This window comes from Molothrus aeneus, chromosome 12 (genome assembly GCF_037042795.1).
Source record: "Molothrus aeneus isolate 106 chromosome 12, BPBGC_Maene_1.0, whole genome shotgun sequence".
NCBI lineage: Eukaryota > Metazoa > Chordata > Aves > Passeriformes > Icteridae > Molothrus > Molothrus aeneus.
In genome coordinates, this window is record NC_089657.1 from 3,507,799 (window position 1) to 3,519,899 (window position 12,101).

The following is a 12,101-nucleotide window of genomic DNA, read 5'->3' on the forward strand; positions in this document are numbered from 1 at the left end:
CAGTATTGCTGAGGTGCCAAAATTGTATTCTCGGTTTTATCTCAACATTTGTCTTAAAATTGATGACTCAGAGGTAACTGCCATATATTCCCTGCTACAAAAATAAATAAATACCATTTCTTTTCTTTTGAAGTTTCCATGCCACAAGTAAAGAGGAACTAAATCGTGAACTCCTATTTTATTATAAATTAAAAGTGCATTCATTCTTCATGGAGGCCCAGCTAGAAGTCATTTCAGGCTCATAAAGGAAGAATAATGTCACTCCAGGATTCCCCAGCAGTGTTATGCATTAATATGTTTATTCAAACAAGTCTGTCCAGCTGTCAGACACAGCCCAAGCCAGGGCTCTCTCAGTGGAACTTTCTCACATTACAAAGGAGAACATTCTACATCAAAAAGGGGCCTGTTCCCTCCCATTTCACTTTCTGTCTTCACCCTCCCCAATATGCAACTTGTGTGTAGGTCTTTCTTTCCAAGAAAAGAGCTGAACTCAACTGAATGGTTAGCTGAAAGTCAGTGAAGCTTGCAGATGAAAATGACATGAAATGTTTGCTACTGCTGAGAAATTTCCTTCTGATACTCTCACTCAGTCTTGGACAGAAATGAAGCATTCTTGTCAAAAGACTGAAGGAGGACACCAAAATCGTTCAAAGAGCTTTTGGCCCACCCAGTGCACAGCTCCCAGTGTTCCCAGCATGAAACCACAACAGCTGATCAGCAAAAGATGGACACACTGGGCACAAAAAAAGTGCTTCACGATCTGAAATTAATACTCCGCTGCTTTTAGGAAACCATGAGTAAAAGCTGAGTACCAGGGTTTCAAGCTTTCCCCTTTGCTGCACTTTGCTACTTTGGTTGAAACTTTTCTTTCACTTCTCCAATAATCTGTTTGCAAGGGGGGTGAAAGGCGACTCTGAACATGAGAATTGAAAGGCTCCATCACAGGCACTCTGCAATTTTTATTCCATCCTGGTTTACAAAGCATTTCAAAGCATCTTTTATGTGAATATATTTCTTCTCTATGAAAACTCCTGCTCTGCAGGGAGCTGCACAGATCAGGAGCTTCTCAAGGCAGTGCCGTGTCTGGGAATACAAAGAGCTGCAGCCTGAGCAGGCCTGCTTCAGGCAGTGATTGAATATGGAAAGGTTTAAAAAGCTTCACAGCTGTACTTTCTAACACAAATATTTGTGTGTTCTCTGTTTGGAACAAATGCAAAAGTGGTAAAACATTTCATCTGGCTCACAAGCCAGCACTGAAAAGTTGTCCTGCCTCAGCTCTCTGGAGGTTTTCAGCCTGGCCCCAGCACCTCGTGCTGTGTGAGAAAGGTCTGAGTTATGGAGCTCTGCCCATCTGCTTGGCAGAGAGCCTGGCATCCTCCAAGTTATCTCACTGAGCCATCCCAAACCTCCTTTCATCGGGTGAGAAACACTTCCCTTCAGCCTTCCCCAGCAGCACTGGTGATTAAAGCTGCTCCAGCCCCTGTGGTCTGACAGAGAATCCCATCCCAGAGCTGGGCTGCCACAGAAAGCCCCCGGTAGAATTCTGCTTCTCTAGAGCAGAGAAGTTTGGAAAGGAAATCTGGCTTATAGGCTTTTCTCCCTTGAAAAGGGAAGGGGTGGGATACTTCCCATTCACCTGTGTTGAAAACCACTTTGATATGAAAACACAAACATAAAGATTACTTTCTTAGGTTCAAGAAAGCATGAAGAAGATTTTCCCTCCTGCTCTGGCAGGGTCAGTTGCCAAAAAGTAGCGAGAGAGCCTTATGCAGCATAAAAGGAAATAGTTATTTCTATTTATTTATTTCCCTGACTTTGTTTTCTTTGTGAAACCTAGCAAAAGGAAGCACAAAAAAGGGGATCCTGCTGGTGAGGTATGGCAGAGGTCAGCACAGAAAAAAAAAAAAAATCCACCACATTTTACAAGGGAGAGGGAGAAGGACAGAGCACTTATCATGCAAGCTGTGGTGAGGCTTTCTGAGTGACTGAACTGTTCTTACCCACTGCTGTCATTTCACATCTCTACTGCTCATTTCTGTCTTGTTAGAGAAAGGACTCTGATTTTTATAAATCTGCAGGCAGGCCATAATTTTATATCAGCAGTACAATAATTCAATAATCCTCTGCAAATGAAGGATCTTCTGAGCTTATAGAGGTTAATTTACTATTATCACTTGCTCCTAATTCATTATGATGAGTGGTTGCAGGTATAATGTCACAGGGCATGTTCATTTCTTCTTGTCTTGCTGTAAATGCCAGATGGATTTCAGCAACCAGCTCTGTGAGCCCTCCTTGGCTCTGCATTTGATGAGGAGCCAATAATCTTTCACACACTTCTCTTGCACAGACTGTTTTGAAAGAGCATCCAAATCCTCCTTTGAACATCTCTCAAAATGTCACTTTTACCTGATCTGAAGAAGCAGATTTGAATTATCTGCGAGTGTAAAAATTGTCATGGATGGAATTTCCACATTTATCACATTAACCCAGCCCAGCATTCCCCCTCTCTGTGGGCAGCACCCCTGCCTGCCAGCTGCTTTCTGTGCCTGCAGAGCAGCTGGGGGACAGCCCCAGCGTGCCCCTTCCAGGGCCCAGGAGTGCAGCCCCTGAGACAAACCTGTAAGAAATGGCAACTCCTGTGGCATTGCAAACACAGGAACTTGCACTTTTAAACTCCTCCAGGCCCATAGTAATTTTCCCTCTGTTTAATTAATTCCTGGTACAATCACTCAAGCTGCCATAGTACCTGTGCTTGCAGGTGCCAGTTTTCTGTTTTCCCCTTTCATGTATCTCTGCATTACACAGACTTGCCTCTGAATATGGAAAATAACCTTTGCTTTGAAGACTCCGGTGTTGATTCTTCAACTCCAACTGGAATTGCACACTTTTATCTCTCAAATATTTCAAACCTTTATGATTATATTAAAACTTCACTGACGCAAAGACCCACGGAAAGCAGCTGTTCCTATGTTTAAGTTCATAAAATTATCATATTTGGGTAGCATCAAATCCACTTTCTCTCTTCCTACCAAGGACTAGAGGGATTGTACTCAAGAGTAGGTCTGTCAACTAATTGCTCATAAAAATTCAGGTTCTAAATACCTCTTCTATAATTTTTTCCTGCTCTAGCTTTTCTTGCTGCTTTATTTCTGTGTGTTTTTAAACAACAGATAGCTTGTTTCCTTTCAAAATATATACTCAAAATATGTAAATTTATTTATACATTTATATAGAAATACTTATATCTTTCTTTATATTTATGTATATATGTAAAATATATATTTCAAAATATATATTAATTATTAATCAGATTATCTATTACCTTCCAGTATATCACAGGTGACATCTCAGATGGTACAATTTAAATATTAGCCTGTGCTTTATTTTTAATTGTTATAGCCTTTAAAGTTGTACAGTGTTGGAAAAACACCCATTGTTAGTAAAAACATGTGGCAAATAAGAATGAAAATAGCAGCTTGCTCCCTCTTTTCCTTCCACTCCCAAGTGTTTGTAGTTACTCAGGATCTATTTAAGCAATGGCCAAAGTCACCATATAGTTCTGTTTGGTTTTGTGGGGATTTTTAGCATTATATATCTGTTTATATTTATAAATATTTGTATAATATAGTACATATTATATAAATATAATATATATAATATTAATTTTTATATTTATAAATATTATATGTTTTTATTAACATATCTATTTTTTCAATGCCAGTATGGCAAGCAGTAGAAAGAGCCCCACTGGAAATTTCTTTCCACGTTTTCAAATCAATATAAAAGCATTCCTGAAGATGAAGGGAATATGGGAATCATTCTGGGCCTGAATTAGGCTCAATCCACAAATTCCCACCTCACTCCAGTTCACTCCAAGGGTAAATGCAGGATAAACCCATTGACTGCAGAGACTTTCTGGAGGATCAGCTGAGATCAGAACAGAATCCACTTTGTCTCATCTTTCTTCTGAAGAATCTCCATCTCCTCTCTAGAAAGCTCCAAAGCTTTAGAAATGTGAAGAAAACCCCGCTATTAAAGCATTGTGTTCAAACCTTTAAGTAACAAAAGAGGGGGAGAAAAAAGCACAGTAGTTCACCATGGATACTATTGATTGAAACCACTTAAATACCAGCTGAAATGTCACTGACATTTACAGCTACGCTTCTTTAGGGGAAAAAAAAAAGAAATTACACATGTTGACAAGTAAATAACACGAGATTGCTGATCTTGGCAGCTGTCAGCCAGACACACCAATAAATTATTCATATCAGCTTGTTTTATTGTCTTGCCCCTTCCAAATGGCACAGCAGCAGAGATGCCAGAAAAAAGGAGCTGTGTTGTCAGGACTTTTCCTCTGGAATGGCAGGTCCAGCACAAACAGAGGGTGCAGGGAGTGCCCTGGGGCTGGGACAGCTCTGGGGTCACTCTGTGTCCCTGTGGCTGCTCCCACTTTTCCCTTTCAGCACAGCCCAGACCTGCCTGGCCTGAGGATGAGCAGGACCTTGCCCAACCTCACTCACTCCCCTCACCTGAGGAGGTAAAAACCCAACTCCAGGTGTTTTCCCACGTCTGTCTGTGCAGCAAAACCCTCCCTGCCCAGGCAGCATCGTCAGGACCAGCCCAGCAGCCACGATCAGTTGGTTAAACACCTTAAACACCCCCGGGATATCCCTCAGAGGCAAAAGGGCAGGACTGAAAGATGCCACAGGGATGGTCACCAGCCAGGAACATCCTCCAGCCTGGGGCTATCTCCATGGATTTTACAGCCCTTCCTACCAACCAGTGTCAAACACAGAAGGAAAAAAAAATAATAACCCTCAGGAATTCCTCCTGGAAATAAAAAGCATTGAGGAAGAACATACATTTTTAAGATAGGTTAAATGTCTCTGAGATAAACAAGACCACCATGACCTGCTGCAGGCAAACACTTGCAAGATACTGAAATGCTTATTATGTTTCTATTACCAATACCAAATGCTTTGCATTTGAAGATCAATATATTGATCTTCAGTCACACTTTTGAGAAATTTATTAGATGACTTCGTGAAAATTATACAATTTAAAGTAAGAGAGTATTATGGTTTTTTTTGAAAAGCCAGAGAATTACCCTGCTTATGAGGAAATATGTATCAGCTGTGACAAATATTGAAATCATACTTTATAAGTATTTTAGCCTTTGAAGTCTTAGCACTACATGAAATATAGGTAATTTTTCTTCCTTAAGATCAATAAAAGGTCTATTTTCAAAATGACTTCCTATTGATTGAAGGGTCAAAAATGTCCCAGGTATTGATTGTCTGCATATAATCACGTTTTGCTCAGTAACTTAACCTCGTCTACAAGTGAAATCAAAAGACATCCACTATATCACTTAAGCAAAATATTTTCATTGCATTTGAAAAATTGCTTCCATCAGTCACCAGTATCTCACTGACAATATATTTTCCTTTTTTTTTTTTTTTTTTTTACCTCAGGAAGTGGATTTACACAGAGTGAACAGCCAGGACAAGCTTGGCCTTACTGTCTGTTACAGAACAGATGATGAAGATGACATGGGTATTTATGTGAGTGAGGTAAGATTGAGCTGCCTTCCATAAGATACCATTTGTCTTTCCAGCTGCATTGTTGGGCAGTTAAGACATTTATCCCCTGTTTGTACCATGTTGGATAAACAGCCAAAATGCAGTAATTGGAAGAAATCTAATTATTTTCCTTTTCTCCAAACTGAGTGCAGTCCTGCTCCCACTGAAGTCAAATTTCATTATATTAACAATGTTCTATTTCAGATGATGCCTTCAGAGTATTTTCATGTATTCCCCCTTTAATTTTTATCCTTGATTATTCCTGAAACAATATAAATTGTATAAAACCCCACACACTTTTATTTGCAAACATCTGGGGCCCATTTCTCTCTCCTTGTCCCTTTCCATGAAAAAGTAGCATTTTATACAGCAACATTTTTTCACCATGCAGAACCATTTCAAATGAATTGCGCCAATTTGGGGAAAGAAACTCATAATTAAATCTAAGCCCTTCCATTGAAATGCACCACCCAGGAAAGAAGGGGAAGTGCACAGTGAGCTCCCAAACCTGCAGAGCACTGAGAATTCTCTTATTTTGCAGATTGATCCCAACAGCATCGCAGCGAAGGACGGGCGGCTGCGGGAAGGGGATCGCATCATCCAGGTACCTGTGGGAAGTGCTCCAGGTGTCCTAAACCCCAGAATCCCAGTGTCCTAAACCCCAGAACTCCAGTGTCCTAAACCCCAGAACTCCACTTCCTGCCTTCCTCCTTGGAAAGTGCTCCAGGTGTCCTAAACCCCAGAACTCCAGTGTCCTAAACCCCAGAATTCCACTTCTTGCCTTCCTCCTTGGGAAGTGCTCCAGGTGTCCTAAACCCCAGAACTCCAGTGTCCTAAACCCCAGAACTCCACTTCCTGCCCTCCTAACAAGGCTCTGCATGCAGGGGGGTGAAATGCATCGCATGTCCAAGCCACCACACTGCCCAGCACTTCTCTGCACAAGGCTGGGGATGTGTGTGTGAATCCATCCAGCCAAGCATTCCATGGAGCTGGGCACAGCAGCAGCCAGGGGTCCCTATGAAAACCCTTCATGGTGGTGTTTTTTCTTTAAAGATCAATGGCATCGAGGTGCAGAACCGAGAGGAAGCTGTGGCACTTCTCTCCAGTGAGGAGAGCAAGAATATCTCCTTACTTGTGGCAAGACCAGAAATTCAGGTATGGTAGCAACAAAAAACCCTCACCTGAGTCTTAATTAAAACAGTTGCTGTTTTGTAGAAAGCAATTCTTTCAAATTGTTTAACCTGTTTAAATCTACCAGATCTACCTAAAACCATATTCTACACTTTGACTGCACATATATATATATAGCCTAAAATAATGGAATTCAGCAGTCATGGTACTTACATATATATTTTATATTAAAATTCAATTTCTAAGACATTTGGTGATTTATTTGTGCTGCAATGCCATTACAAACATCAGTGCAAGGTATTATGAATGGTTTTGAGCCACAGTTTTGAAGAACGTGCTGAACTCTAATTCCTATAGCTATTGATTATTCATTCATTAAAACACCTATTATTTAGCCCTTCATACACGGTCTCTTAAAGTACTTGAATACTCTCAAGAAGCCTCCTGAGCTGCAATAAAAGGTTGAAGCAGATCCCTTTGTAGAGCAGGGATTAGCACAACAAAGGTGTAGAACAAACAGCCGGGAGCAGCATTGTTTGATCTGTCTCTGCTCCTGGTGCTGGGAGAGCAGCCCTTGCCAGTGCACCTGGAGACACAGGGCAGGGATCATCACTGTCCTCTTAGCCTGGATATTTCTGATCTTTCACGTGGGGATAATTGGGAATGGGAGTAAAAATGTCCTACAGACCCCAGCCAGATTTTCTTTCTGGAGTTTGATGCTGCCTCACAAGAAGCGTGTTTGAGCTTTGCGCTCTGGAGTGTTTTTATACAACTTAATCAAGTTGTGCACAAACCAAAACTACCCCAACTCTTGCAAGTATTTCCATGGATCAAAAGACTGAGTTTTTTCATATGTAGAGGGCTGTTGAAGATAAGGTCCTGCTCTTGGAGATGGAGGAGCTGTGGGAGGAGATAGCACAGTCAATACCCACACTTAGCACAAGGACAGGCTCCTTCCCAAGACACAGCAGCACTGTCACAGGAAGGAATCTCCTGAGATTTCCCAACCACTGTCCACGAAGAAAAGCAGTAATTTATGTCAGTCTTCATTCTTTTGACAATGATTGGTTTGTTTTTTCCCTCCCTTTTCACACAGCTGGATGAAGGATGGATGGATGATGACAGAAACGATTTTCTGGATGACTTGCACATGGACATGTTAGAGGAACAGCACCACCAGGCAATGCAATTTACTGCCAGCATGCTTCAGCAGGTACTGCCCTTCTGGTGTGCAGGGCTGTCAAACTTCCCACTGCACTCAATATTCAATATTGAGCTTGGCTGAATACACTTGGTGTCTCAAGTGACACTGAGATCAAGGCAAAAGGACTTTCTGTAAAATCAAGATATTACACAGCGAGATGTTTTAAAATAGTACCTTTTGTGCTTTGGCCCTTACAACAACAGGACCACAATTCATGGAAATCCCTTAACACTGTGGTCACTGAGAGCAATACTGGGTGTGTGGTGGGTAGAGCAGGCAGAGAACTGATTTACAGACTCTCCTATTTGGTGTGCATGCAGAGACTGGAAACAGTCTCCCAAAACCTGGAAACCCAAATGGACAACTCAGGCAAATGACTGAAGTAAGATCTATACAAGGGGAAAAAGGCAAAGAAAAAGTTTTTACATTACAAATTTTATACAGGGCCACAGATACAGGGCTTATATTCTCCATTATTCTGCTATGATTAAAGCAGTTTCTCAATTTTTACCTAGACTTTTTTCCTAAAGTTTCCTAGAACTCTGCATCCTCTGTGCCATCCCCATGCTGTGAGGAGTCATGTTCTCACTTAGGCACTGCAGGAGAACTGGATATCATTGTGCACCCAAGTGGGAGCAGAAACATTTTGAAAATGTAACTTCTACCACTGCATAGGTGAAACTCAGACCTCAGGTTCTTCTGAAAAGAACATCCACAGCAGGCTGAGGGCTTGCTCACCTTTTCTCTGAGCCCTTAATAATACTCTTTCCATATAGGACACACAAAGTGTAAAAAGTGATGGATTAGGAGAACTATTTCAAAATAAACACCTTGAAATGTTTCACGTGCTTGCAATAATTTTTCTTTGTGTCCTGCTGTTTCTGTTGTTAGAAGAAGCACGAGGAGGATGGAGGCACCACAGACACAGCCACGATTTTGTCCAACCAGCACGAGAAGGACAGCGGCGTGGGGCGCACGGACGACAGCACTCGCAACGACGAGAGCTCCGAGCAGGAGAACAACGGGGACGATCACACCACCTCCTCCAACACCTTGGGGAGCCAGAAGAAGCTGACCTACAGCCACGACACCCTGGGGAGCGGGGACATGCAGTTCAGCAACGAGTCGTTCATCTCAGCTGACTGCACCGACGTCGACTTCCTCGGCATCCCCGTGGACGAGTGTGAGCGGTTCCGGGAGCTGCTGGAGCTGAAGTGCCAGGTGAAGTCTGCCAACCCCTACAGCCTGTACTACCATAACAGCACCCTGGAGATGAGCAAAAGCGACCAAGAGAGCGTGGACAGAGAGCTGGAGATGCTCAACGAGGAGCTGCGCAACATCGAGCTGGAGTGCCTGAACATCGTGCGGGCCCACAAGATGCAGCAGCTGAAGGAGCAGTACCGGGAGCCCTGGATGCTGCACAACAGCGGCTTCCGAAACTACAACACCAGCATTGACGTGCGCAGGCACGAGCTCTCAGACATCACCGAGCTGCCTGAGAAGTCTGACAAGGACAGCTCCAGTGCCTACAACACGGGCGAGAGCTGCCGGAGCACGCCGCTGACGCTGGAGATCTCCCCCGACAATTCCCTGCGCAGAACCGCCGAAGGCGTCGGCTGCCAAGGCAGCGAGGGGGCAGTGGCCTATAATGTCTCCCAAAAGAATTTGTTTGCTGGCTCAGAGAGCCATGAATCCAGCGCTGGTAAGTGCCACGCCTCTGCTAAAGATCCTGACCCTGGCAAGCAGCTGGAGAGCAAGGAGAGGAAAGGCAGCGACGGCAGCAAAAGCCCCACTCACGGCCAGAAGCCCTACGTGTCCCCCTACCACCACTCTCCCTACAAACACGCTCACATCCCTGCCCACGCCCAGCACTACCAGAGCTACATGCAGCTGATCCAGCAGAAATCCGCCGTGGAGTACGCCCAGAGCCAGATGAGCCTGGTGAGCATGTGCAAGGACTTGGCCTCGGGGCAGAGCGAGCCCAGGATGGAGTGGAAGGTCAAGGTGAGGAGCGACGGGACGCGCTACATCACCAAGAGGCCGGTGAGGGACAGGCTGCTGAGGGAACGGGCCATAAAGATCAAGGAGGAGCGCAGTGGGATGACCACGGATGATGATGCCATCAGTGAGATGAAGATGGGCCGGTACTGGAGCAAGGAGGAGAGGAAGCAGCACTTGGTGAAAGCCAAGGAGCAGAGGAGGCGGCGGGAGTTCATGATGCAGAGCAGGTTAGAGTGCTTGAAGGAGCAGCAAGGTGCAGAGGAGAAGAAGGAGATGAACATCATTGAACTGAGCCACAAAAAAATGATGAAGAAGAGAAATAAAAAAATATTTGACAATTGGATGACGATCCAAGAACTGCTAACCCACGGAACAAAGTCACCGGACGGCACGCGGGTGTACAATTCCTTCCTGTCAGTGACTACTGTATAATCCATCCCCAGGGCTAAATTATGTACATAAAACACTACCAATGGGGTAGGAATCCATGCCTCGTTCAATGTGGCAAGATTTTTGTATATAAGATACAGTCACCGAGTTTATAGTTCAAATACTGAACTCTACAGCCGTGGGTGCCAGGATCCCCATTCTGCAGTGGGGAGGAAGCTTGCCCATCTCCTTCAAAGGCAATATTAGCAGTGCTTTTTGGAATACTGATTGTACTTTTTTACTTGTTACCTTTTACATGAAGTGTTTAAATATCAGAAATGTATTAACCATACTTACACAGGTAATTTGCTTAAACTATATTCATATTAAAAGGTACCCATGCTTTTCTTTACCTAAAAAAAAAAAATGCAAGAAACCCACAAGAGCAACTGCACATATGTATTTTTGTTTGTGAAACCATATTTTGTGATATTATTTTGCTGTTGTTCACTTCTACACAGAGTGCTGTTTATCAATACTTAGCTCAAGGTTTAAACTCAGAATTAGAATCATTCTCTTGTAATATTTAACATTTATCAAACAGCAGTTTTTAGAGTTATGCTCAACATTTAAACATTTTTCTCTTTAAGGTTTCTGAAAGAAGTATAGAGGTTTCATCTGAAAAGCCTGAGGCAAAGTACACTATTATGCAGCTTTAAAGGATTTTAAAGCATGTTTGCAAATGTTGCAACCTATTGAAGAAACGTGCATGTACAGCTAATTTGTTTATATAAGACAGTTTGTGGAATTTGAAAAGCCCATGGTAGTAACTGTTTGCTTTATAGATTTGAATGTATTGAATTATAAAAAGCAGTTTCATGAAATCATCATTAGCTACAAACGTTAACAAGTAAAATTAAGTAAAATAAATTATTGTTTTATATTTCAAACTACTTTAAATTCTTTTTATTCCCTTCTGGTTTCACCACCTAGAATATAATTTTATGGATTGTAGCTCCTGTGCTGCAGAAATGCCTGGACAGCCACTGGAGCCAAACCTGAGGGAAAAATTGGCATCCTGACTTTGGGGGGAATTTGGATTGGGGTTTTCTTGAGGGAAGGGACAAGGGAGAAGCACAAGGAATACCAAGAGTAAAATCAAGTAATGCTTACCTTCAGCTCACAAGCTATTTAAGGTGACTTTAAGAAAGAAATAGAACTTCTGCTCTCCTGCTTTGCTTTGGTTTGTGGTTTCTTTGTGGTGTATAAACCCCACCTACAGCCTTCAGTGGGGGTTTGCATTAAAACCAGACAATATATAAATTAAAGCATATAAAAACTAAAGCAAATAAATATACAAATTAAAGGAGATGGTGAAAAAATAACAGAGGTGTCAACGAGGTATGACATTCCTTTCTGTGTTTTCTATTTCTGATTAAGAATTCAGATATAAATTGGAATATTCTGCCGGATTAGGTGATGTAGACTCATTATGAATAGTTCCCAGATTCTCCATACCCTCTCCCTTTTTCCTTGAAAACTTGCCCCCAAACCTTCTGAGCTTTTGTTCTGGACTTTTCTGTCATAACTCAAGTGAACAAAAATTGCAGCCTTGGTGATAGAAGTGCAAAGCTGGAAGGGGAGAGATTAGCAGCTTCTTGTGCCTATTTTGTCTGTCATTGAGAAGCAAACAGCAGATTTGCCCAGGTTTTTTTTTCTGCTCCCTCTGTGGACTAGCACTGACTTCCATGAAATGTGTCAGCCACACTCCACAGTGAACTTCTGTATCCCTGGAAATGCCCCTCCAGCCTGTG

The 12,101-nt window shown here is 42.7% G+C and overlaps 1 protein-coding gene across 2 annotated transcripts in view; it reads left to right on the forward strand.

Annotated features, from left to right (window-relative positions):
- Positions 1-11,237, forward strand: part of PDZRN3 (PDZ domain containing ring finger 3) — a 130,635-nt gene extending 119,398 nt beyond the window's left edge. For both annotated transcript variants that reach the window (XM_066557952.1, XM_066557953.1), the window contains 5 exons: positions 5,475-5,573; positions 6,124-6,186; positions 6,636-6,737; positions 7,810-7,926; positions 8,809-11,237. In XM_066557952.1, coding sequence (XP_066414049.1) covers positions 5,475-5,573; positions 6,124-6,186; positions 6,636-6,737; positions 7,810-7,926; positions 8,809-10,350 — 1,923 coding nt within the window. In that variant the 3' untranslated portion in view covers positions 10,351-11,237. The remainder of the gene's footprint in view (positions 1-5,474; positions 5,574-6,123; positions 6,187-6,635; positions 6,738-7,809; positions 7,927-8,808) is intronic.
- Positions 11,238-12,101: the final 864 nt, after the last annotated feature.